General features: G+C 42.5%; 1 protein-coding gene across 6 annotated transcripts in view; it reads right to left on the bottom strand.

Moving 5' to 3' along the window:
- Positions 1–26,396, bottom strand: part of TRPM8 (transient receptor potential cation channel subfamily M member 8) — a 474,483-nt gene that overhangs the window by 13,718 nt on the left and 434,369 nt on the right. For 5 of the 6 annotated variants that reach the window (XM_083627068.1, XM_083627067.1, XM_083627069.1 and 2 more), the window contains 15 exons: positions 24,928–25,001; positions 23,195–23,351; positions 22,222–22,399; positions 19,385–19,557; positions 18,594–18,768; positions 17,368–17,435; positions 12,693–12,890; positions 10,316–10,418; positions 8,440–8,558; positions 7,653–7,943; positions 7,342–7,437; positions 5,804–5,933; positions 5,267–5,412; positions 4,110–4,222; positions 3,083–3,299 (listed from right to left, as the gene is read on the bottom strand). In XM_083627068.1, coding sequence (XP_083483194.1) covers positions 3,083–3,299; positions 4,110–4,222; positions 5,267–5,412; positions 5,804–5,933; positions 7,342–7,437; positions 7,653–7,943; positions 8,440–8,558; positions 10,316–10,418; positions 12,693–12,890; positions 17,368–17,435; positions 18,594–18,768; positions 19,385–19,557; positions 22,222–22,399; positions 23,195–23,351; positions 24,928–25,001 — 2,238 coding nt within the window. The remainder of the gene's footprint in view (positions 1–3,082; positions 3,300–4,109; positions 4,223–5,266; positions 5,413–5,803; positions 5,934–7,341; positions 7,438–7,652; positions 7,944–8,439; positions 8,559–10,315; positions 10,419–12,692; positions 12,891–17,367; positions 17,436–18,593; positions 18,769–19,384; positions 19,558–22,221; positions 22,400–23,194; positions 23,352–24,927; positions 25,002–26,396) is intronic. The other variant, XM_083627072.1, reaches the window with a different exon arrangement.

Below are 26,396 nucleotides of genomic sequence, written 5' to 3' on the forward strand. Positions count from 1 at the left end.
CATTATTAAGAACAATCTAAGTACCCTGGGAAGGAATATATTGCATTTAGATATGATTTATTAATATATATACAATGAACTACTGTTCTTCCTTTTATGACAAAGCTGTATATTGTCGCCCTGCTTATTTAACTTATATGCAGAATTCATCATGCGAAAGGCTGGACTGGATGAATCCCAAGCCAGAATTAAGATTGCCCGAAGAAATATCAACAACCTCAGATATGCAGATGACACAACCTTGATGGCAAAAAGTGAGGAGGAATTAAAGAACCTCTTAATGAGGGTGAAAGAGGAGAGCTCAAAATATGGCCTGAAACTCAGCATCAAAAAAACTAAGATCATGGCCACTGGTCCCATCACCTCCTGGCAAAGGGAAGGGGAAGAAATGGAGGCAGTGAGAGATTTTACTTTCTTGGGCTCCATGATCACTGCAGATGGTGACAGCAGTCACAAAATTAAAAGACGCCTGCTTCTTGGGAGAAAAGCAATGACAAATCTAGGCAGCATCTTAAAGAGCAGAGACATCACCTTGCTGACAAAGGTCCGTATAGTTAAAGCTATGGTTTTCCCAATAGTGATGTATGAAAGTGAGAGCTGGACCATAAAGAAGGCTGATCGCCGAAGAATTGATGCTTTTGAATTATAGTGCTAGAGAAGACTCTTGAGAGTCCCATGGACTGCAAGAAGATCAAACCTATCCATTCTGAAGGAAATCAGCTCTGAGTGCTGGAAGGACAGATCCTGAAGCTGAGGTTCCAATACTTTGGCCACATCATGAGAAGAGAAGACTCCCTGGAAAAGACCCTGATGTTGGGAAAGATGGAGGGCACAAGGGGAAGGGGACGACAGAGGACGAGATGGTTGGACAGTGTTCTCGAAGCAACCAGCATGAGTCTAACCAAACTACAGGAGGCAGTGGAAGACAGGAGTGCCTGGCGTGCTCTGGTCTATGGGGTCACGAAGAGTCGGACACAACTAAACGATCAAACAACAACAAATATGCAGTTGATTTTTTCATCCTTTGTGCATTGTCAGTCTCTCCGTCCCCACTCACCTTGATGTATGCCACACTCCCAGTGCCGGATTTACGTATAAGCTAAACAAGCTATAGCTTAGGGCCCGACTCTCTTGAGGGCCCCCCAAAAATTAAAAGAAAAACCTGGATGTACATTTCCAAAATATAAGATAAAAAACAAACAAAATAAAACCTACATACAGCAACAGTGTTTTGTGTTGTGTAGACTCCTATGATGTAAGTAATGGGCCCTGCCTGCTAGCCTGCTCCCTAAAATATCACTGGTTTGCTCATTTCTATATATAGGGTGCCTACATTCTGCATGTGCAAAGGGCTTTAGATACCTATTAGGTCCATAAATTACAATATAGCATATATTCAACACAAAAAACAGCGACAATTTGTTGTTGACAAAGGACAGCTGGGCATATAAAGGGCCCCATTACCTTCAGGAGCTTAGGGCCTCATCAAACCTAAATCTGGCCCTGCACACTCCAGTGGTTCCTCTCAGGGGCTGGGACTAGGTATTACAATGGATTGTCTGAAAATTGAAAACTCATTTGGCCATGCAATGGAGCAATCAGACAACCATTTCTCTAATACAATTAGAGCCATTTCTGTTTCTGTTTTGGCCAGGCATAAGCAAACTCTGGCCCTCCAGATGTTTGGGACTACAATTCCCATCATCCCTAGCTAACAGGACCAGTGGTCAGGGATGATGGGAATTGTAGTCCCAAACATCTGGAGGGTCGGAGTTTGCCTATGCCTGGTTTTGGCCCATAAGCTCATTAGTAAAATAAGTAAAATCATGCTTTATCTTTTATTAAAAAAAGAAAAGAAAATCCAATATACTGAATCTATATTGTTGTGACTGATCAGCATATATTTGAAATGAAAATGCTGTCAAAAGTTCAAGCTTTGAACCATGGCACGAGTAGGATGCTAATAAACCAAGAATCCTTCAAGCCACACTACCTAATATTTCCATAGAAACAGCTGTAATACAAGACTGCTCATACACAACATACGCAACGCTTTGCTTAGTGAGCTCCAGCCTGCTTGTCTCCTCTGTTTTACAAAACTAGATATGTGGAAGTAAGAGGATGCTCTGAAGTTACTCTTTCCATGCCTGTCTGCTCCACAGACTCGGGAATTAATTCTGTGACGGCGTGTTCACCGTTTCAGATATTTCTTTTAATCTAGATCTCGAGGACAAACCTTGTGACATGACAAAGTCATGGGGCCAAAGGAAGGGGCCATATTGTAGAATTCATACTCCTTGTCTGTTCAGATTTTTTCCAGTCTCAGAATAGTGTACACAGCCTACACAGATATAACAGACCTTTACCAGGATAAATGATCTGCTGCCTTAAAACAGTCCCTGGGACTGCATGCTCACTTTCCTTCCCTTGCACACACCAGTTCTCCCTGCCCTTACAGGCTGGCTTTAACTTTAGTTAAGCATTTTATGGACACTGATCTTCCCCATGGTTAACACTAAGTGGAACTGGCTCTGAACAAGGATCTGAATCCAGCCACAAATTCTGCATAGCCTCATGGACTAGGGTACAATGGAAGCAGTGGCAAATTGCAACCTCAGCAGAGATACTATAAATTAATCCATGAACTCAGGTTAAGTAATAATGGCCTGGATATAATTCCAAATGCTCTAGTGGGACCTTCATGGAAAATCAAGAAAACGTTAGATTTCAACTCCACTGGAGCCCCATGCAAGTGTACTGATTCTGTGTTAAATCAACCTGCAAGAGGGGAAAGTGATGAAAGGTGTACTCAGCATCAACCTCCACAAACTGGAGTGACAATATTTGAAGCATAGGGAGGCAATACATGCAGTGAAGGATCCCCCACTGCAAAAGTCCTCCCTTCAGCTCACGGGTAGCAGTGACAGAGGACACTAGCATGTTCATCCTCTCACTCCTGATACATGTGTTGATTAAACTCAGAAGCAGAAGACCTGAATAGGGCTGGAGCCTCTTCTTTTTTCTGCAACTGGAATAATCTCCTGGAAATAAAAACTCCTGTTGATTTCCAAGAACTCCCTACTTGTCTCACTTCATCACAAAGCAGGATGAAGACCAGCACGTAGAGGATCAGTTCCAGCATGGTTGGTTCCTTCTGGAAGTCCATGAGAAGGACATAGGCAAAGAGCAAGAGGAAGGCGATGTAGAAGATGACAGTCCAAGAAAAGACAACAAAGGGGGAAGTGAAGAACCAGACATAATACCAGAACATCTTTTTGCTCCTCTCGGTTGGCTTTTTCCTGTGAAAGAGAAAGAAGAAGAAGAAGAGTTTGGACTTGATATCCCGCCTTTCACTCCCTTTCAGGAGTCTCAAAGCGGCTAACAATCTCCTTTCCCTTCCTCCCCCACAACAAACACTCTGTGAGGTGAGTGGGGCTGAGAGACTTCAGAGAAGTGTGACTAGCCCAAGGTCACCAAGCAGCTGCATGTGGAGGAGTGGAGACACGAACCCGGTTCCCCAGATTACGAGACTACCGCTCTTAACCACTACACCACACTGGCTTAGAACAGCTTAGAACAGGATAACCAAGCGGAAAATGAGCCTGCTGCTGAGTCGAGGCACACAATAACAACAATGGGATACTATCAGTGCTCCCCCCCCCCTAGAAAAATAGGTGCCGGTACTCACCTTGAAGTTGTTACAGCAAGTGTCACACTTTTTAACAACAAAAAGAGGTGCCAATACTGCGTACCCTTGAGTACCCCTTAAAAATCACTGGATACTATCAAACAAGACCAATCTAGGCAATGCAATAACACCACCAAGTTATTCTGACTCCCATCTATCCAATGGATGCCTAGGCAGCTGCACAGCCACTTGCTACATCATTCTGACATTAACAGCGATTACATGTTTATTTATGTAAGTATTTTTAGGGTGCCTTTTAGGGTACAACTGTCCCAGGAATTACAACCACCCCTTTGCATATGTGGAGATTTCTCTGCAGTGGAAGCAAACCTGAAGCCTGCGTACTTACTACAAAACATGGCAGCAATTGTATTTTTGGAGAGGAAACCCATCAGAGCTTTATTAACTAAAAGTAATTTACCTGAAAGAGATGAAACCACAGCCTATTAAAGGGAAAAGGAAAAGGCACAGGATAATCTTCCAGTTCTTGGTGTCTCTAGAGATCTCCCCATACCATTGTTTCGAAAGAAAATTCTGAAAGACAGAATAATAATAATAATAATAATAATAATAATAATAATAATATTAGTCACCCCATCTGGGGTGACTTCTTTTGTTGGGTGACTTCCAAAAAAATATAAAACATCAGTCATTAAAAGCTTCCCTAAACAGGGCTGCCTTCAGATGTATTTTAAAGGTCAGAAAGTTGTTTATTCTCTTGATATCTGGTGGGAGGGCATTCCACAGAGCAGGTGCCACTACCAAGAAGGCCCTCTGCCTGGTTCCCTGTAACTTTGCTTCTCACAGTGGGAATGGAGACGCTCCTTCAGGTCTACTGGGCTGAGGCCGTTTAGGGCTTTAAAGGTCAGCACCAACACTTTGAATTGTGCCCAGAAACGTACTGGGAGCCAATGTAGGTCTTTCAGTGTTATGTGGTCTCAGTGGCCACTCTCAGTCACCAGTCTAGCTGCCTCATTTTGGATTAGTTGTAGTTTCTGGGTCACCTTCAAAGGCAGCCCCACGTAGAGCACATTGCAGTAGTCCAAGCAGGAGATAACCACAGCATGCACCACTCTGGCGAGACAGTCTGTGGGCAGGGAGGGTCTCATCCTGCGTACCAGATGGAGGACACAGAATTGACCTGTGCCTCCATGGATAGCTTTGCGTCCAAAATGACTCCCAGGCTGTGCACCTGGTTCTTCAGGGGCACAGTTACCCCATTCAGGAACAGGGAGCTCCCCCGCCTGCCCCCGGCCCCCCAAAACAGAACTTCTGTCTTGTCAGGATTCAACCTCAATCTGTTTGCCGCCATCCATCCTCCAACCACCTCTAGACATTCACACAGGACATTTAAAAGAGAGGTATTTAAAAGAGATGCAGAGTTGGGTATCATCAGCATACTGAAATAATAATTCATCGGGAGATAGCATCATATAAGAAATTACAGCCTACTTGCTCAGAAGTAAGTGCCACAGAATTCAATAGGTTTTACTCCCATGTAAATGGGTACATAAACCATTTCTGTTTCACTGAATAAAACTGATGATCAATTATCTGTTTGCATTTCGGCGATTATACCTGGACTCCTGGCTGTGCAATGAATTGTTGGTCCTTTGCTTCCACAGCAAGTTCCAGACAATTGCTTCCACCCCAGGCTTCACAGGAATAGATAAGAAGCTGTTCAGCCAGATCTTCATCACTGCTGTAACATTCTGTGAACAACTCTAAAAAGTATAAATGGACAGAGAATCAGAAGCATCTTTTGAGCTCTTCCTGAAGGACTTATGCATATACAATTAGAAAAAGACTATGGAAATTATTTCAATACATGATTGCAGCGGTGAGATTTTTTTATGCACATAAATGGGAAGATTCATCATTACCTACCATGGTTGTTAAAATTATTGGACTTGGCTGAGATGGGCTAAGTTCATGTGCTTAATCGGAGAAAAATCCTTGTCAATATTTACTAAAATTTGCAATGCATTGTTTGGAGTTCAAAGCTAAATCTGAAAGTTTAACTTTGCTGATTTGCTGCTTTCCCATTATGATTTTTTAAGCAAATATTTGCATTAGCTCCACTCTTGAGTTTGAGCCTTTTAGATCAAAACCTACCAACAGCTCTTGTCTCATATTCATTTGCCAGCTCCTCTGACTCCCCAGCAGCATTGATATCATTCTTTACCTTAGCCAGGCTTTTCAGGAGCTTACTCGCCCCTAATGCTGCCAGAGTGCAGCCTCTAGTCTGCAAAGAGAAAGAATTGCCAGGTTACAAAACAGCATTACTTATGAGTTACTGTAACTGTGACACAATTCCAGTAACATCAGTTCATATCCCAAAACAGCAAGGCAACTGCATAATTTAATAGTACTCTGTTCCCTGAAGCTGTATCTGAGAAACCATGTGGGTGCTGCTATTCTGTTTCATCTTACAATTCTCAAATTTGGAAAGGAGTGTCAAACATCTTGCTGCTTAAACTGGAAGCTAAAACCTTAAGGCCATCTGCCTTAAAGTAGGGTGTTGGAGTTGGCTGAAGAATCTTTCCTGACAGATCACTCTACTCCAACCCCTGCCACTTACGCAACCGCCCCCCCCCAAAAAAAAGACAGCATGCAAATCAAGATGGCTAACCTGACACAACCAACCACCGCCCCACACACATACAAACAAACAAACCATACTGCAACCAACCGAACGCAATCAGCCAAGCCCTGCACCATCCAATCTCTTACAATGCCAATAAAAACAATTAACTATATAAATAAAGGACCTACCCACGACATACTGGAAAAACCCCTGCACAAACACTATACAATAGAGTGAAAATATCATTATCCCTCCAACTCTCTCCCTCCCTCTTTTCCACCAGTGTCTATAACAATAGCATCTTACTGAATGCAAACAAACTCTATCTGATGCTTATTTCCCCTAAATTGATTTTTGATTTTTATTAGTATTCATGTTTTTATACTGTATTTTATGCTGCTTTTATAATTGTTTTAAATTTGTTGTTAGCCGCCCTGAGCCTGGTTTTTGAACCAGGAAGGGCGGGGTATAAATAATTTTATTATTATTATATTACTGAATGCAAACAAACTCTATGAAAAATGACTCTAGGAATTGAAAGTGGAGATGCTATACATACTTTTTCTTGCTTATTTGTTTCAAATCACAAAAACTTTAATAAAAACTACTTAAAAACAAACAAACCTCTGTCAAAAGTCTCACCAGTCTTTTCTTACAAACCTCCAAGAAATGAGACTCCACTATTTCCCTACACAATTTTTTTTCTGAGCTGACTTTAGAAAGCGTTCCAGAGGTTTCACCCAAATTCACCTACCTGAAGTTTACATCCACCATTTTTCGTCCTATTCTCACACCCAATTACTGTTTCCCTCTTCTTTCTCGTCTCCTTTAGATGTTTAAAAGTGAGCAGGCTTCATCTTATATTATATTAAATTATTCAAGTGCAAAATGCCGCCACTTTCCAGTCCCAGTTCTCACGTATTTCAAAAGCAGGGAAACTGCCATTTCCACACACAGGGAGGCTTCAATATTAATTAAGGAGTACATATTTTCTAACTGAACAAGCTCTAAGTCAAACTCACATGTAAGCATAATGGACAAAAGTCATGCTGGAAGTGTAGCATACCTGTTCCCAGATCACTTTGGAGAGCTCCTTTTTGTTTTGAAGGACTGCCCAAATAAAGAGAACCTGCAAGGGGTGCCTTGAGATAAGGGAGGCATCCTGAAAGCATATAAAAACAAGAATAAAGCTAAAGTTGCTGAAAAAGGAAACTTTGGTATTGACTCTTTTCTGAATCCCTTTGGGTGGTATTCAGTTGTTACTCAGAGTAGATCTATTTAATCTGAGTAAAATTTAGCTGGATACCATCCTTTTGTTGTACTTGGTTCTAAGTGTTAACAGCTGTACTCTGCTATATGTGCATCTGAGTTACATACCAGCAGCTGTATCTCAATGTCTTCCTTGCTGCTCTTGTCCTCTTTTTTGAGACCTTTTCTGAAATCCTCCACCATCTTCCACACAAATGTAAGGAGGGCATCGTTGTAGGAGTTCTTCGCAATCTGTAGATTCTTAAACACCAGGCTGCTGAAGTTGTTGGTATACAGATCAGTTAGAACATCATTCGTAAGAAACTTCCTCAGATTTAAGCCATTTTCCAGAAAGAGACGGACAAATTTTGGCCTGTCCTTTATCAGGGCTGTGAACATGACGTCCTGGAGGTCTGCAGACTAGCAAGGAACAAAAGACAGCAAAATGTTGACCCAGTTTGAAAGCAGAAGTCTTTCTCTAGCCCCTTGGGCTTCTCTTCTGCTACACAAATTGTGATTAATTTCTTATGGTAGCCTTAATATTCTCAACAGAATAAAATATTCCTCCTGAGACAATAGGCTGTAGCTTCATATTGTCCACACACAGTGAAGATAATTTCCGTATGGAGCTTCAGAAAATTATCTCCATTTAAAGCTTGGAGAAGTTTACAGAGCAGCCTCTCATGTTAGTGCCATCTAGGAGTAATTGATAGGACCCTGTGTTCCATCCTATTATGGGGGAAAAACCAGTGGGCACATTGATTGACTGCAACTGCACAACACGCATTGCCTTGCCTTTCCTGCCATTAAACAGCTGGACTCCTGGCACCAGCCTTTCCATCCAAGAGTGTCAGCCTTGTCCCTGCCTGCCGGGTGGCTTTTTCAAGGCAAAAGCAACACAAGCCGCTCTACGTACCTCCCAGCGTCGATCATTAGTAAAGATCTCTTCACTCGCCAGCTCCAGCTGGTTCCATTCCAAAAGCAGTTTGAGTTGCCCATTCCAGTTATCTTTATCTTGTTCATTTGTGCTGAAAGCTACAAGTGCAGAGAGAAGTTGGTGGTTGATTAATATTAAAACAACTCTCTGGTTTGTTTCCTGTTCTCATTTGAGTCTTGGAGTGGGATGAGGAAATGCTGAGGGGTGGAGATGACATCCCCCCCACACCTTAACATCTCTCTCAAGCCTGCCCATTAAACAAAAGGAAGATCTCTTTGTATATGAATGTGCTTTATTCTGAAAAGAAACAGAAATACTGTTGCCAGCAATCATGTAAAAAATGGAGAGAATTCTGCTCAGATATTGCAGTTCTCATGATGCAGAATCCTGCCCTGCACCCAAAACTGTGGTAATCATATTTTAAAATATAATAATCACCATGTTTTCATGATTGTATGATGGATCAGAAAGCATTTGTGAATATCATTGTACATATTTTTATGTTTATATTAGTATTTTGTTTACATTTCATTTTCTTCAGTCCTCACTATTTACTTTCCCCACATACTCCATTTCCAGGGGTCGGCAACGTGCGGCCCATGGGCCGGATGCATCCCACGAAAACCATTTTACCGGCCCACGAGGCACCAGCAAACCAAGCTGCCTACTCGGCAAGACCCCCATGCGCTGTGCTAAACCAGCGCTGCGTGGCATGGGGACTCGCCAAGTGGCACCAGAAATGGCGTCTGCACACACACAGATACCAGAAATTGCATCTGCTCATGTCCAGATGCCAAAAATCGCTTCTGTGCAGGCGTGATTTTCGGCATCTGGGCATGCACAGAAGTGGTTTCCGGCACCGCGCTGTGCCAGTCTGGTCCACAGAAGATCTCCATGGGAGTGATCTGGCCCGTGGCCAGTAAACCTTGCCGACCCCTGCTCTATTCCTCAGTAAACATTCCCCCATCTGATAAAGTGAATTCTAGTTCATTTGTTAGAGCTTAAGATACAGCTCATAACTGTTAATGTTTTATTATAAATTGTTCATATATACAAATCAAATAAATATGAAACATTAAAAAAAGAATTAAGGCATTAAAAAACGGTTGATTTTGCTGCAACAGGCTTACATGGCTGTACTTCTGAAAATTCATACAAGAAGCATCATGCATGTATTCTCACAATTATCAGCATTCATTTGATAGCAGAACAAAGAGACAAAATAGCTCCTTTAACCTCTGCAAATTCCAAGACAGCACCAAGGCTCCTTTAGATGTTTGAAGTTGTACTCTGCGTTTCCACTCCAGTTTGCTTCAAAACAGAGAAAACTATGGAGAAGTTCAATTCTCTAAACCACCTACTACTTTTGATCCATTACAGTGTCTGATCACACTCACTTGTATTTTCTATGATATTCATGATTGTTTCAGTTCAATGGAAATGGAAGCTCTTACTGAACACCACCAACAATTGCCCAATGCAAATTTAAACCTTCCAAATTCCAGCACGGATCTGAAAATCCTGATGGTTCCATACCAGGGAAAGAGAAATTGCCACTCAGTGTTATTCTAGCAAACTCTTTTTCAAAAGGGAAAATAAGGATATTGCTCAAATTTGTGTACAATTCATGACTCATGGGTTGCAAAGTACATTGTTTTTAAGGTAATGAGAAAGCAGAAACTATTAATCAAGCAATATGTGTTTTTAAAAAATAAATTTGTTTATTTAATGAATTGGTTAATTAATCAATTTTATGAACTTCCACCCCAAACATTCTAGATGGCTTCCAAAATTTATTAAAAATGCAATGTAAGCAACTGAATAATATTAAGAGACAAAACCAGCAACAGCATACCTTTATAAAGAGCAAATGAAATTGCGTTGCTCACAATTTCATCTCCTGCTTCTTCTATTTTGATCACAGTTAACAGATGAGGATTTTCAAGTACTTCTTTAATCTGCACAAGGAAAGTCATGGTTTACTCTATCCTGAGGATCTTCATAATCAAATTACTCTCCTTTGACTACAGAATATCCTGTCAAGTTTAACTAGAACTTATTACACAACATGTATGCTCTCTTACTATCCACTGTTGGAGAGAAGTGGAGCAGGGAGGAATCATTCTGTTAGTCTTCGTAACAATTTTAATATTGCATATTTTTCTGTGTCTAATGGACAAACAACTCACAACAGCAGTTCTGTGGCTTGAAATGCCACTACAGAAAAATACAGGAAGGATTAGGTCAATGCACATACTGGCAAGTTTACCCACATGTGGTCAGGATTACATACATACATACATACATACATACATACATAATTAAATAAATATTATACACTGCTGCAGAGATAGAGGAGAGAGACTAGAGGTGGACAGTGTCCTGATAAAGATAGAGTCACAAAGATCCAGCTTTGCTGTGAGGAAAGAGAAAGAACTAAGAAGAGGAAAAACCTGGAACTTCCTAAGTGGGGAAGCTTGAACCATAGTGTTATGGCGCAACAACTGACTAGCATGTGATGGAATGCCATGATTAGGTAAAATCTTCTTTCTGACCCATCCTACAATGCTATTATTTCCAGGAATAGGTCAAAATTCAAAGTGGAAACCAACTACTGTTACAAGAGATTAAAGTAAATATTTTTGCCTGATTTCTAGCAAATATCCATGAAGGAACAAAATGTAACAAAGCTTTTAAAAATCTATAGTAGCAAAACAAAACGGTGAGCACAAAACATAAGAGAGCTTCATTAGCAGTGCTGAGAAGCCATTTCTGTCTTCTAAGATTATTATAGGTAACAGGTAATGGACCAAAAAAGAAACACTGATGAAACACTGGACCATTAACTGAGAAAGCTATTTCCTCCTGCCATCCCCAAAGAACTTAATTACTCCTTCACTAGGGCTTAGTGCCATTCTAAAAAATTAAAAAATAAGATTTTCCATGCACTCAGTTTTTCCTGGTGCTTGAAACAGAACAAAAATCCAGAGATGGATGTAACCTCTGGAGAGGTTTCCTGCACACCATCCACTGAAAGGACCACTCTTGCTCCACCTCCTGGTTAGAGAACTAGAATGGTACAGTGGGGTAATTTTAGGTTCTGGAACATTTCTGTGGCCACCTCAACTGACACCAAGCCAAACGGCCCAGATCCTGGATATGACACCGGAACACTTGGGTTAGATCAGCTTTGGAGAAGCTTTTCTGCCTTGTGTTAAAATGAATTTAAAATAAATATACAGTACAGTGCCCAGCTTACCTGCTATATCTGCCTAAATAAGCCCACATAAATATATTGTGCTTAAACAATCCCAAAAGGAAAGGCAACAACTACACTAAGGCTCTTTTGTAACTGATTGGCAAAGCTATCCATCCATCCATCATCCATCATCCATCATCCACCATCCACCATCCATCTTCTCTTAGAATGGTCCAACCCTCTGGTGGAATTCTGAGGGACTGCACCACCAGACTCTGGTCTGGTTCAGCTACCTGTCACAGCAGGTGAGAGTACTGGCAAGGCAGACAGAGTAAGCCCTCAAAAACTGCTTAAGCACACAAGCTCATCTTTCATATTTCCCTGCCAAACTTTTAAGGAATAAAAGCTTTTGAGACAGATCTGGTCCTCCTCTGCTTCTTCCTCTTCAGTTACGCAGAAGTAAATCTGACAGACTTTATTGAGCTATTATACCTGCAGGTTGCGTATTAAGATCTCAGTGGCTGCTCCCAGACTCTGGAAATCCCTCCCTGGAGAAGTGAGATGGGGTCTTTCTTGCTGTCCTTCTGCCGGCAGGTGAAAACCTTCTTGTTCCAACAGACTTTTGGGAATTGACTGCTTTTAATGAAAGGGCTGGTACCATACTGTTTTTATTTTAATTGTTTGTATGTTTTAAACTGATTTTATATATGTATATAGTTTTAATTCTATTACTGTTTAATTGTTTTTTAAATGTTAGTTTTCTCTATGGTTTTAGTGATTCTTGTTTTTTCTCTGTAAGTTGCCTTGAGTCCCATCAGGGGAAAAGGTGGAGTATAAATAAATAAATCATCAACAACAACAACCACTAACAATTCCCTTTTAATGCAAATAAAATGTTTTGCTAAAATTCCCAGAGCTTAGCAGCTAGCCAATAAGTCTCTCCCAAAAACCATCCACTGAAGGCTGACATTTGGTTGAGCCTCTAAAGAAAACCGAAGTGTACACAGGGCTCCTATCAAATGGATGAACTTACCCATTTGATCCAGTTTTCAGTCTCCTCTTCTGTGAGTCTAGAAAGAGTTCGAGGCAAGTATCTGAGTAACTTCTCTTTGACAGATGAGGACGTAAGCGAACCTTCTGCCTCTGCTAAGCTTGCAATCACATCTGCAATCTGACCAGAACCTTCCACCACCACACAGGGAATTTTGCTCTTGACTGCGGTGTTAATGGCCTATGGAATAAACCATTAGGATGAATTCAGGGGGGAAAACAGTCATCTTGCTGTAACAGTCCTTCTCTCCAGACCAGTGCAAGGGATAGATCTCCATTGGCACCTCCATTCTGCCAGCCATAATTCATTTTCATTTGCAAGAGAGGCACAACAAATTGTCACTCTTGACATTGTTACCAGAAAAATCCGAGGGCTCCCTTGGACAAAAAGTAAAGACACCAACCAGAGTAAATTGGAGCAAATCAGCAGCCTGTAGGCTTGGTCTTTATTGAAGAAAGACTGTCGCGACAGGGTGCTCCCCTCACTTGCAGGTGAGAGGAAAGACCCAGAAAGATGGTGTGCAAGACCTTATAAAAACTTTTGAAATTTCCACCCTGTAGGTCAAGCCCACCCCCAGAAACATCATGCATACATTACAGGAAGGAGGGGTTGAGGGAGGAGTTGTGGTGGTAACCTGAGTGTCCTGTCACCTGGCTGATTCCCTTCTCACCCCTCCCCACGAGTCACTTCCAGGAGACAAAGGGGAGTTGGCAGTTTCCTGCCCCCAGAGGGAAGATCTGATCATTGTCCTTTGTTTCAGTCCATGCTGAATCCACTCCCATATGCAAGCTCTTTGTGATCTTGATTGTCTTCTGTCTAGGACCATCAGGGTTGGCATAGCAACTGGGCAGGGCTCCTGTGGATGTGCTGGGATGGTGAAGGGATTATGGCTGGCCTGTATCAAACCTTCCCCATTTTGTAGTCCTTCCTTCATGGAGTAAAATAAAAGTGGAATAGTGCAAATCCGATGTATGGTTGATTTTCTATGAATTTATAACAGAAGCGTAGCGTATGTAGTGTGTGAGTGTGAGTGTGTGTGAAGTTTGTACAAACTGAATGATGGGGGGGGGGTTCCTGCTACAACATGCACATCACTCTGGTCAGGGACTATGCAAATCCCCATGTTGGCCATTGATATTCCAGAATATTGTGCTCAGCATAGCCAACACAGTGACTGCAACACTGAACTAGCCATCTTATTTGAGGTACTTCTGTTAAGTATAATGGTTTAATTGACACAGAAATGAGAAATGGCTAAATGTTTTTTGGTGAAAAGGTTTAACATGGGGTTCTTCCATGGGGCTATATTGAAAGCAAGGAGAGCACTTGGAGCTCTTGCTAAGTTAATGATTAACTACTAACTGATTGCAGTTTCTCTAGTAGCTATCATGTGAGTGTTATAACCTTAGATCATGTGAGAGGTATTGGGTTGAAAAATCTCCATAATGAAGGTAGTTGCCTTTGAGTCTTTTCTCCTAAACTCAATGGAGTGAAGATGTAAATTAAAGCTCTCCTGAAGGGAGAGCAAACAGTCTGGAGGCTGGAATGCAGGCTGTGGAGAGGGAGGGGGAGAGAGAGAGAGAGAGACCTTTTAGGTCTGTATGGATTATTTCATGTTTTCTAAGATGCTGATGCTGTGTTGGACAGCACAGGACATTGTATGGATATTCTGGATATATGATTTGATGTATTTTGATTTATTTTAAAGAGTTCTGCCAGTAAAAGTTTGAATAATATTTTTATGGATCTGGACAATTATTTATTCCAAAAGAAGTCAGGTCTTATTCTTCCAGTAACTTCAAACTGCACAATATTAATATCTGCAACAACTTCTCTGTTCAGCTTCCTGTACACCTGGGTAGACAGGTTTTCACTGGGAAGCACCTTAATATTTACAGGGTTCTTTAAAGAATGGAAGTTTTGAATATGACAGGGTGTGACAATGTGTTCACCCTGCTGTAGCTGTGACGTCTCCTGGCAATACCTCAATTATCTTGAGGACAAGAAATAGTGAGCAGCCATTAAAATATCTAAAGCAATTGCTGATGGTAAATTAGACTAAGCAAGAGTTATTTTTCAGCTGATACAAGAAAATGAATTACAAATATGAACCACCAGTGGTGGTTTATTTTACCTGGTGAAAACTTTTATTGTTAGAAATCTAGTTATAACAACCAAAATGTATGTTTATACCATCATTCAACAATACTTAGCATATGTTGTGGTTAGGGTTTTAGTACTGTATCAGTATTAGTACTGAGGCAGTTGCCAACCAAGTCAATGGGATTAGTAATTGTTTTAGGATGATGAGACAGATATTCATGCTCCACAAAGCTATTAGGTGTATTTGCTTTCAGAATATTATTAATGCAGCATGTCTGGTACAGTACAACCCTATTTTGCAGACAATATCTCTGAGTGGATGCAACCAACATTTAACCACATTGCAGGTGAATAGTGAATAGAAAATGCTTTGGAACGTGTGTGTGTGTGTGTGTGTGTGTGTGTGGTTAACAAAAATTGAGTCTGTGGTCCAGACTCAAAACCACATAAATGTTCATTACACTTTAGATAACAAGGAATGCTAATGGGACCAGAAATACTCGAAGAGGAGGGGGTATAGCAAATAACACAAATACAAGGATGCAACATAAGGAACCTGAAAACGTCTCACATAAATAATGAGAATATTTCAAATAAGGACTAGCTGTAAGAGCCTGCCACATGTTGAAATTTAGACCTAATAAGCAAGGATATTTCTCAGGGATCATTCTTGGAAATTTTTGGTGCATATAGTCTGCTGCAGTACTGCCACAAATGGAACTTAGAGATAACTTTGAAGATAGTAAAGATAAAGGTACCCCTGACCATTAGGTCCAGTCGCGGATGACTCTGGAGTTGCGGCACTCATCTCGCTCTATAGGCCGAGGGAGCCGGCGTTTGTCCGCAGACAGCTTCTGGGTCATGTGGTCAGCATGACTAAGCCGTTTCTGGCGAACCAGAGCAGCGCACAGAAACGCCGTTTACCTTTCCGCCAAAGTGGTACCTATTTATCTACTTGCACTTTAACATGCTTTCGAACTGCTAGGTGGGCAGGAAACTTTGAAGATACCAGCCATTAAAGAAAGACAGAAGAATGAACGCTAACACTTATACTAGAGGTGAAGTTGACAACCATTTATCCGGATTCATGATCTAGTAATGTAAACTGATTGAATGTAACTTAAGGAAACAATGTAAGATAGGCTGCTATTAATATAATTAGCAAGCATGAACTCATTTTATAACCATTTTAAACATCACATGAGACTCCTGATATTTTATACTGAAGGTCCTAAAATAACTGACTGTGCAAAACGAATGTTCAAAAAATCTAAATAAGAATAATGCATATTTCAAATGCCAAAACAATTTCATAGAATCATAGAATCATAGAATCATAGAGTTAGAAGAGACCACAAGGGCCATCGAGTCCAACCCCCTGCCAAGCAGGAAACACCATCAGAGCACTCCTGACATATGGTTGTCAAGCCTCTGCTTAAAGACCTCCAAAGAAGGAGACTCCACCACACTCCTTGGCAGCAAATTCCACTGTCGAACAGCTCTTACTGTCAGGAAGTTCTTCCTAATGTTTAGGTGGAATCTTCTTTCTTGTAGTTTGGATCCATTGCTCCGTGTCCGCTTCTCTGGAGCAGCAGAAAACAACCTTTCTCCCTCCTCTATGTGACATCCTTTTATATATTTGAACATGGCTATCATATCACCCCTTAACCTCCTCTTCTCCAGGCTAAATTTCAAGTTAATTTCAAGTTAAACAAATTACCTAATTACAAATTTATCCACTTGCAAGCCTTAACAGAATTTATTGGATATTTAACTACTGATAGCTAGCTTTTCTGCTCAAGCTTCTGATGCTGAACAAGCAGAGTTCCCTCTGTCACAAGAAGGGTGGACAGCAGCATGACCACGTGCATATTTAGTTGGAAGTTAGCTCTACTGTATTTGGTGGGACTTCCCCCTTAGTAATAAACGGTGTTTCTGTGCGCTGCTCTGTTTCACCAGAAGCGGCTTAGTTATGCTGGCCACACGACCTGGAAGCTGTCTGTGGACAAACGCCGGCTCCCTCGGCCTACTCGGGATACTTTTACCTTTACCTTTAGCCCCTTAGTAAAGGTCCTTCAGAGCAAAGTTCTGTGAAGACGAATTGTAAATTCTATAAAAATCAATTGGATTTGCTGCCTGATAATATATATATGTTCCTTCCTTTTAAAACAGAAACCATTGCCAAGAACACTCAGGATATTATTGAAACCTAAGCACACAGTCCTTGCATCTACCGTCATACCTCATGTTACGGACGCTTCAGGTTATGTGTTTTTGGGTTGCAGACTGTGGGGAACCCAGAAGTACCAGAACGGGTTACTTCCGGGTTTCGCCGCACACGCATGCGCAGAAGTACCAAATCGTGCCAGTGCCTGCGCAGACGCGGCGCTTCAGGATGCGAACATTGTGGGTTGTAGACGTGCCTCTGTCACGGATTACATCCGCAACTCGAGGTTCCACTGTGTATGAATGAAACTGCAAAATGCCACCTTCCATGCACACCTAACCTAGGATGTAGAAGATAGAGGGAGATTGGGGGGGGGGACATACTTACTTTCAACGTTTCTATTCCACCTCCTTGAGCAAAACACACAATTGGAATCTTCCCACCATAATTAGAATCTGAAACACAAATGCAGTAATAAACAGATGTATGCATTTCCAGAAGAACACTTCTCTGTTTTACCTTCCACAGTTTCAGTTACAGATAGGTAGCCGTGTTGGTCTGCCATAGTCAAAACAAAAAAATAATAATTTTTTTCCCCTTCCAGTAGCACCTTAAAGACCAACTAAGTTAGTTCTTGGTATGAGCTTTCGTGTGCATGCACACTTCTTCAGATACACTGAAACAGAAGTTGCCAGATCCATTTTTCAAAGCCATTTTTCACCTTCTCACCCCTTGCTTTTTCCTGTAAGACCTATTGCAGTCATTAAGAGTCATCAACAGGCTCATCACAGCTATCTGCCAATCACCCATTCCCACCACCCTTCTGAGTAATACCCCTCCCCACCTTCTCACTATATAGAAGGATCTGGCAACTTCTGTTTCAGTGTATCTGAAGAAGTGTGCATGCACACGAAAGCTCATACCAAGAACTAACTTAGTTGGTCTTTAAGGTGCTACTGGAAGGAAAGGAAAAAAAATTTTTTTTTTGTCTTGCACAGTTTATAATTCTCGGAATTTGATCAGACTTTGTGTATTCCATTCTGAAAGCAAGCATTCATTAAAATGTGCCTGACCTTTCCATAATTTAAATAATCTCTCTTTATATAGCACTAGAATATTTTACTGAATCCATTTTGATTCCTAGATTCGCTCTTTTCAGTATTTTAAGGAATGGCTACAGTCCTCTTTGTTAATCAATGCTTAGAGCCTTTTTCTTTGTTCACTTCAACACTCTTTGTTCACTAAAACACTCCTGATTAGGTGTTGAATGTTGTCTCTTCTAGCCTGTTTGCCCTTTGTTATCGTTTTTGTTTAAACCAATTCACAAACCAATAACCTATAAATTGACCACTAATAATGAACCCAGGTCACAGAAATTACTGCAGATTTATGATGCTATTTTTGTGACATACAAATGGCATGAGAAAACTTGTTCTACTTATTTGTAGTATTTATTATCCTTATTATACTTGTTTATAAAAGTTATAAAAAGTTATTTAAACAAAGAAAGAAAGAAACCCAAATTAAAACAATTCACAATTACAACCAGTTCATTCGCCCTCAGATATTCCTTTAATGCATTGTACCAGCCCTTGTGCTCATTAGAAACTGACCTGGCATAATGCGTTCTGAAATATATTTTTCTAACTGGGTTCGTAGCTTGGCCTCTATGCCAGGGTATCCATTAGTTCCGTTATCAACCAGAATTAGATGTGTATGGTTATTATCCAGACAGTACAGTGGGTCCCTCTTGAGGTCGTCCATGATATAGGGTGCAGAATAATACATCTGGAAAAGACAGCCACATTAATAAAAATTAAGCTACTTTCACCAACTGATTACAGTTGTTGCGCAACAGGATACCTCTATCCACCTATTATTTTACCTCTTAGAATTTTGAAATACTCTTCTCTACATATAGCAAATTTATATTTAAATTTCCACACTCTTTGTAAATAGCCTCTTGTGAATCATGGTCATCACCAGCATTGCTCTTTCCTCTCTCATTTTTGTATTGCCTAGCCTGACCCACCTCCAAGAACCTATGTTTGTTGTGCCCTTTCTAGGCCCACTGCTGCCCTGGCAGTTTAAAACTTTACACCTTTCTCTTCTAAGTATACATCTACCCAGAGTTCTCCAAATTCCTAGAGACAAAATTAACTAAATTGCCTTCTAAATTATACATTAAGGTTGGAATGCACTTTTAGCCATTTCATCAACAATACATCAAAATGCAGGACTGTTTAAGCTTCAAAAAAAAATCAGTGCACACAAGGGTATGCTTTAAGTAAAGAAGCCACCTCCTCATTTATACAGTGACAAGCTACATTTATGGGGTTACATATACAAGTTGGAATCTGGGAAAGATGTAACGTAACTGCAGGATGTTAATCAAGTTCAGTACCTCAGCACTGCAGTTTCTAATCAGACTCTCTCGGTTAGAAACCATCCCCCAAGCAGCTATTCCAATAGCAACGACATTCTCTTCGGAGCTCCTGCTGATAGTGTTATCTCTCACCACTTCCCCAATATACTTCATCAATCCATAATGCGTTCCCCCAGTGAATATCCAGGCCCCTGTAGTTTGAGAATGCAAAGCCAGGCCAAACAGGGTCACGTTGAATGTGCAAACTGTTTCATAGATTTTAAAACATTTAAGGAAGCTTCCCATACCCTGAAGTTTGTGTGTGTGTATCACTATAACATGACTGTAGCCGGGGGGCAGAGGGGCAGCTGCTCCCCAATCAAGTAAATAAATAAAAATACCTAACTGAAAAATAGAATTTTTTTTTAACTTCTTTTTATTCATTTTCTATAACCAAACAACAACAAAGAGAGAAAAAGAAAAATAGCCAACACATACCAAAGAAAAAAGAAAACATCAACCAAAACAAAACACCTAAACCAACCAAAAAACAAACATTAATTAACAATAAATAACGTTTGACTTCCCTCCATCTCGGTTTTCGGTTATGTGAATATTAAATCCATTCTGCAGTTTTTCATTTTTTAACGTAAACACATCGCAAGGGTTATATTAAACCTACTGTGATTTTTATATCTCTAGAATTTGTTTCCATATAGCGTATTTTTCGCCCTATAGGACGCACTTTTTCCCCTCCAAAAATGAAGGGGAAATGTGTATGCGTCCTATGGGGCGAATGCAGGCTTTCGGTGAAGCCTGGAGAGCGAGCGCACCGACACCTCTCGCTCTCCAGGCTCCAGGAAGCTATCTGCAAGCCTTGCACACCCGGGGGGAGTTCCCCCAGGCGCGCAAGGCTTGCGGGCGGCAGCCTGCAGCGCAGAGCACGGGGCGCCCTTTTGAGGACGCCCCGTGCTTCGCGCAGGTGTCGGCAAGCCTTGCGCACCGGGGGGAACTCCCCCCGGGAGCGCAAGGCTTGCGGGTGGCAGCCTGCAGCGCGGAGCACGGGGCGCCCTCCGGAGGACGCCCCGTGCTTCGTGCAGGTGTCGGCAAGCCTTGCGCGCCCGGGGGATCTCCCCCCGGGCACGCAGGCTTGCGGGCGGCAACCTGCAGCGCGGAGCACGGGGCGCCCTTTTGAGGACGCCCCGTGCTTCGCGCAGGTGTCGGCAAGTCTTGCGCACTGGGGGGAACTCCCCCCGGGAGCGCAAGGCTTGCGGGTGGCAGCCTGCAGCGCGGAGCACGGGGCGCCCTTTGGAGGACGCCCCGTGCTTCGCGCAGGTGTCCGCAGCCTGCCGCCCGGCACGTAGGTTGCCCTGAAGCAGAGCACCCCTCGCGCCGGGCAGACATCGGCCAGCCCCACAAGCTCAGGGGACAGCAGGGAGGCGCAGCGCCGCCATCCCACTGTTCCCCGACCTAGTTTTGGGGGGGAAATAAAGGGGGGGGAAATTCCTTTATTTCCCCCCCAAAAAAGTAGGTGCGTCCTATGGGACGGAGCGTCCTATAGGGCGAAAAATACGGTATGTTATGAATTTAGACCAATCGTCGATAAACCTTGTACCTTTTTGCTGTCTAATGTTCTGCGTCATTTTTGCCAGATCCATATACTCAAATAATTTAATTTGCCAATCTTTAACGGTTGGGGTATTTGGGGTTTTCCAATTTTGTGTGAAAAATAGAAATTGTAGGAAGAGTTTGACAGATTTTTCTGAGCACTTGGGGTCAAAAGAAAGTAATTTAAAGCAGCTGTTTTAAAACAGCATTTGGAATCTGCTAGACAGAGCCAGGGACGCGGGTGGCGCTGTGGGTAAAACCTCAGCGCCTAGGACTTGCCAATCGTCAGGTCGGCGGTTCGAATCCCCGCGGCGGGGTGCGCTCCCGTTGCTCGGTTCCAGCGCCTGCCAACCTAGCAGTTCGAAAGCACCCCCGGGTGCAAGTAGATAAATAGGGACCGCTTACTAGCGGGAAGGTAAACGGCGTTTCCGTGTGCTGCGCTGGCTCGCCAGATGCAGCTTGTCATGCTGGCCACGTGACCCGGAAGTGTCTCCGGACAGGGCTGGCCCCCGGCCTCTTAAGTGAGATGGGCGCACAATCCTAGAGTCGGACACGACTGGCCCGTACGGGCAGGGGTACCTTTACCTTTAGACAGAGCCAAAGAACGATGACAAGTGGGTGTCCTGGCCATGTTTGTCAAGACTCCCCTCTTGGCCTCACTGGTGTGGAATGTAAAGGAACACAGAGTGATACCTTTGGCACCAGCCTGGCTGCAGGAGTGTCAGGGACTGGCTGGATGAGGAAGAGTGGTGGGAGCCGCCTGCCCAAGAGCCCCCCAGGGAGGACAAAGGAGGTGACAATTTAGACCCCGGATTGTGGTGGTGGGACACTGAGGAACAGTCTGGGGAAGGGATGAGCTGGGAGGTGCTATGGACAGGGTTAGAGGCTGAGAGCCACAACATGAGCACAGAGGTTGCCCTTGTTGCCCAGCAGGACAGTCCCAGTCAAGAAGAGTCCTGCACATTGTTGAGAAATGGGCCAAAGAGGCCTAGAGTAGGAGCCCACCCTCTCCATATGGCCTTCATCTACTTGGGAGGGATCCAGAGTGAGAGGATAGAGGGGGAAGGGAAGGATCAGCGGTCAGTTTCTGCAATGCCTGAAACTGATTCCATTAATTCCTAAAGGCTGGGGTGGCAATAAACATGCAGAACGGAGAGCAGGTTATGCTTCAGACACTGTCCCTCCTTTCCCCCATGCCTTGAGGCTCATTTTTAATTTTTGCTTACGATAAAGTAAGTGTTTTGGGAGGAAAGGCTTGGTTGTTTTACCTTTAGATTGTGCAATATAGATCAGCCTGCTGACTATCTTACGCATACGTGGCTTTAAAGCAAAGTTTTTTGCTCCGCCCGTGACAGAGATGATGAGGTTGGGTGTTTTCAGGTGCCAGTGCTGGGTCATTAGGTCGTAGAGTGTTTCCGAGTCTGTGTCACACGAGAGGCGAATATACTTAAAAGGGAGGAAAATCATATTTACAATAAGAAAAATATTCCACTCAAGCCAAAAGGCAGATGCCTCATTTTGTCCAGACCTTCTCTTCTCACTCGCCTGATGCTCGGGATGCTGCCATGTCTGCTTTATTTTTATTTTTTTATAAATATTTATTGGGAAATGTCTGCTTTAAGCTCTTCAGCCAAGAGCTGGTGTAAATGAGAGGCTGACTGCATAAAAGGCACCAATTCTGTGATGTGCAGCATTTCATTTTAAGGATTCTTAACCGATGCACCAGCCCTATTCACCTTGGATGTCTTATTTTATCCTTCCTGTTGATGACTTATGATGAATGCCTAAGCCTGCAACCCTAACCCCACTTACCAGACAGGAAGTCCCATTGAACTCAATTCATTCTAAGAGCTCTTCAAAGTCAGGTTGGCATCTATCCCTTCATTCTTCCACTGTGTGAGTGTGCATGCAAACAGAGATTGTCTCAGTCTTCAATCTTAGTTTTAAACATCTACTCTACTCTTTCTTTGGTGCCAACAGTTATCCCAGCACCTACAAACTCCCCTCTGAATGTATCCAAATGGAAAAAGAAAATTAATAAGTTTCCTGGCAATTTTATTTTGAAAAACAGAGTACTTTTTGGGGACTTAATAAATTTCATACAATCACAGACTCAAGAGAATTAGATAGAAAGAATAGATAAGACTCTCAAAACATTATCGTCTTTTGAAATTAATCCTTTAGAAAAGATGACCACCAAAAATCCTATAGAAAAACAAAGAGGACATTTAATTGACTTACTTTTCCTGTTTTGCCCAAATTTTCAAACTCAATATCGCCAAAGGCATCCGTTGGAAATTCTTTAGTGTGCTTCTTGTAATTCCATTTTTCATGGTTGCTCATCTGAGTCCCTTCTACATGCTGTGATTTCGCGTACCCACATTTACATAGATTGTCACTATCAAGAAATGTATATTGGGGAAGAGAAATAACAATTAACCATCAAAGTTTTTGTTTGTTTCCGCTTTGACAGGGAGCATAACAAAGCAATCTGAAATAATTCAAAAATCTAAATGATAAGGACGCAAGAAGTCAAGGACTGCTGGCCAATTAAAGAAGGAAGGTCCTTGGCCTGTGGCCCCCCAGATGCTCTTGTGGGGCTGAAACTCCAAACATCCTTGATGGGAATTTAAGTCCAGCAATACTTGGAGGGCTGTGGGTTGACTACCCCTGATCTAAAGCTGGGAGCTGGGGGCACTGTTATACAGTGGTTCCGCTCCTTCCTCCTGGGCCGTGTCCAGAAAGTGGTGTTGGGGGATGATTGTTCAGGCCCCTGGGCTCTCACTTGTGGGGTGCCACAGGGCTCCATCCTCTCCCCCATGCTTTTTAATATCTACATGAAGCCACTGGGAGAGATCACCAGGGGGTTTAGGCTGGGTGTTCATCAGTCTGTGGATGATACCCAGCTCTACCTCTCTTTCAAATCGGAACCAATGAAGGCAGTGAAGGTCCTGTGTGAGTGCCTGGAGGCAGTAGGAGGATGGATGGTGGCTAAGAGATTGAGGTTGAATCCTGACAAGACAGAAGTACTGTTTTGGGGGGACAGGGGGCGGGTGGGTGTGGGGGACTTCCTGGTCCTGAATGGGGCAACTGTGCCTCTGAAGGACCAGGTGCGCAGCCTGAGAGTCATTTTGGACTCACAGGTGTCCATGGAGGCACAGGTCAATTCTGCATCCAGGGCAGCTGTCTACCAGCTCCATCTGGTAGGCAGACTGAAACCCTACCTGCCCGTGGACTGTCTCACCTGAGTGATGCATGCTCTAGTTATCTCCCACTTGGACTACTGCAATGCTCTCTATGTAGGGCTACCTTTGAAGGTGACCCAGAAACTACAACTAATCCAGAATGCAGCTGCCAGACTGGTGACTGGGAGCGGCCGCCAAGATCACATAACACCGGTCATGAAAGACCTATATTGGCTCCCAGTACCTTTCTGAGCACAATTCAAAGTGTTGGTGCTGACCTTTAAAGCCCTAAATGGCCTTAGCCCAGTATACCCAAAGGAGCGTCTCCACCCCCATCACTCAGCCTGGACACTGAGGTCCAGTGCCAACAGCCTTCTGGCGGTTCCCTCATTGCAAGAAGCGAGGTTACAGGGAACCAGGGAGAGGTTCTGACTATCTGACGTTTAGAAGACATCTGAAGGAAGCCCTGTTTAGGGAAATTTTTAATGACTGATGTTTTAATGTATTTTTAATATTTTGTTGAAAGCTGCCCAGAGTGGCTGGGCAAACCCAGCCAGATGAGTGGGATATAAATAAGTTGTTGTTGTTGTGGCTTATCAGAATGGGATCTTCAGTCTTTTTCAAAAGATCTGGTTCTTTGGCAGGGTCTGATTTCTTGCCAGTAGACGTAGCACGTGCTAGAATCAGAAACAGCTGGGATTCATTTCTTACAAATGTGTTCAATGAGTAGCAGCATGTAAATGTTTACACTGGAGCTTGTTCAGAATTTGGCAATAAATATTTGCTTACATTGACTTGGTATCTTTAGTGAAAAAGACACACTCTCTCTTCTTAAAGTTTTCTTGAATGAAGTGCACCAGGTCCTATGGGAGCAAGATGTAAAAGAGTTGAGTGAAATCTGATTGCACACTCCTCAAACAACGAATTACCATCGTGTGTAATACACTCTTTGAAATACATACATACATTGTCTCCACAAAGGTAATTAGCAAAGGTAGAGCTATTTTTACTTCACAAAGAGCAAAAGGTCATCAGAACAGAATTGTAATGAAAACACTTTAACAATTCTATTTTTTAAAAAACCATTCACTTCACTGTTAAGTTTAACCTAGCCTTTTAAAAGTTCATGGATAGAAATTTTCTATAAATGCAACAAAACACAGACAGCTACCGTATTTTTCGCTCTATAAGATGCACCAGACCATAAGATGCACCTAGTTTTTGGAGAAGGAAAACAAGAAAAAAAATATTCTGAATCTCAGAAGCCAGAACAGCAAGAGGGATCGCTGCGCAGTGAAAGCAGCAATCCCTCTTGCTGTTCTGGCTTCTGGGATAGCTGCGCAGCCTGCATTCGCTCCATAAGATGCACACACATTTCCCCTTACTTTTTAGGAGGGAAACAGTGAGTCTTATAGAGCAAAAAATACGGTACTTAATATGACTCCAGCTTGCGTGTGGATTTCACACATGGTGGGGTATACAGATCAGCGCTGGGCTTCCAATTCTGCCCCACTGTTCGTAGAACCTACAGTGAGAACCAGGCCTCTGCATCAATACCAAACAGTGCTTACGCTTAACAGTTTCAAACGTTCACAATGATAATTCTACATATGGTGTGCTGTGTGAAAAACCAACACAGAACCTCAAATAATAGCAACATCTAGTATAATTATAACTGTATCACATAAACCCAGCAGAAAATGAAACTTGGCTTCTCTTGAATTAACCAAAGAAGAACTGTGAATTCAAATTCTTGCCTGAAGGTCAGGGTAAAATAATTGCAACCCTACTTTAAAAAAAAAAATAGTTTACAAAATACATGTATTGTCTCTTTTTTCAAGTTGTGCTTTTTAAAGGTCAGTTTCATTTGTTGTGAGACATCAGTGTTACATACAGTGTTAGGTTAGGAAGAAAAGAGGGGAAGGGGAATGGCAAGTGGGGTGGGGTCGGGTGGCAATGCTTTTATTCTTCTACTCAGTGTATGTTTTGTGTCCCTTGTGTGAGTTCTCTTACTATTCGCTAGTTGTATTTCCTTGGTGGTGAGAGAGGTTGGGGGTGGCCTAGGGGGTGGCTGTCTTTGGTTGGCTGTAGTGAGATTTGTTTTTGTGTGAGAGAGGGGGGTGTTTGGATCAGGTTAGCCAGATTGATTCGTATGCTGTCGGTGGATTCTTGTTGTTGTCTTGTTGGGCTGTGTATGTGATAAAGGGGAGCCACACTGGAGTGAAGGCGTCTTCTTCTATTCGTCCCCATGTCAGTTT

This window comes from Podarcis filfolensis, assembly GCF_964270895.1.
Source record: "Podarcis filfolensis genome assembly, chromosome: 1".
NCBI classification, from domain to species: Eukaryota; Metazoa; Chordata; class Lepidosauria; order Squamata; family Lacertidae; genus Podarcis; species Podarcis filfolensis.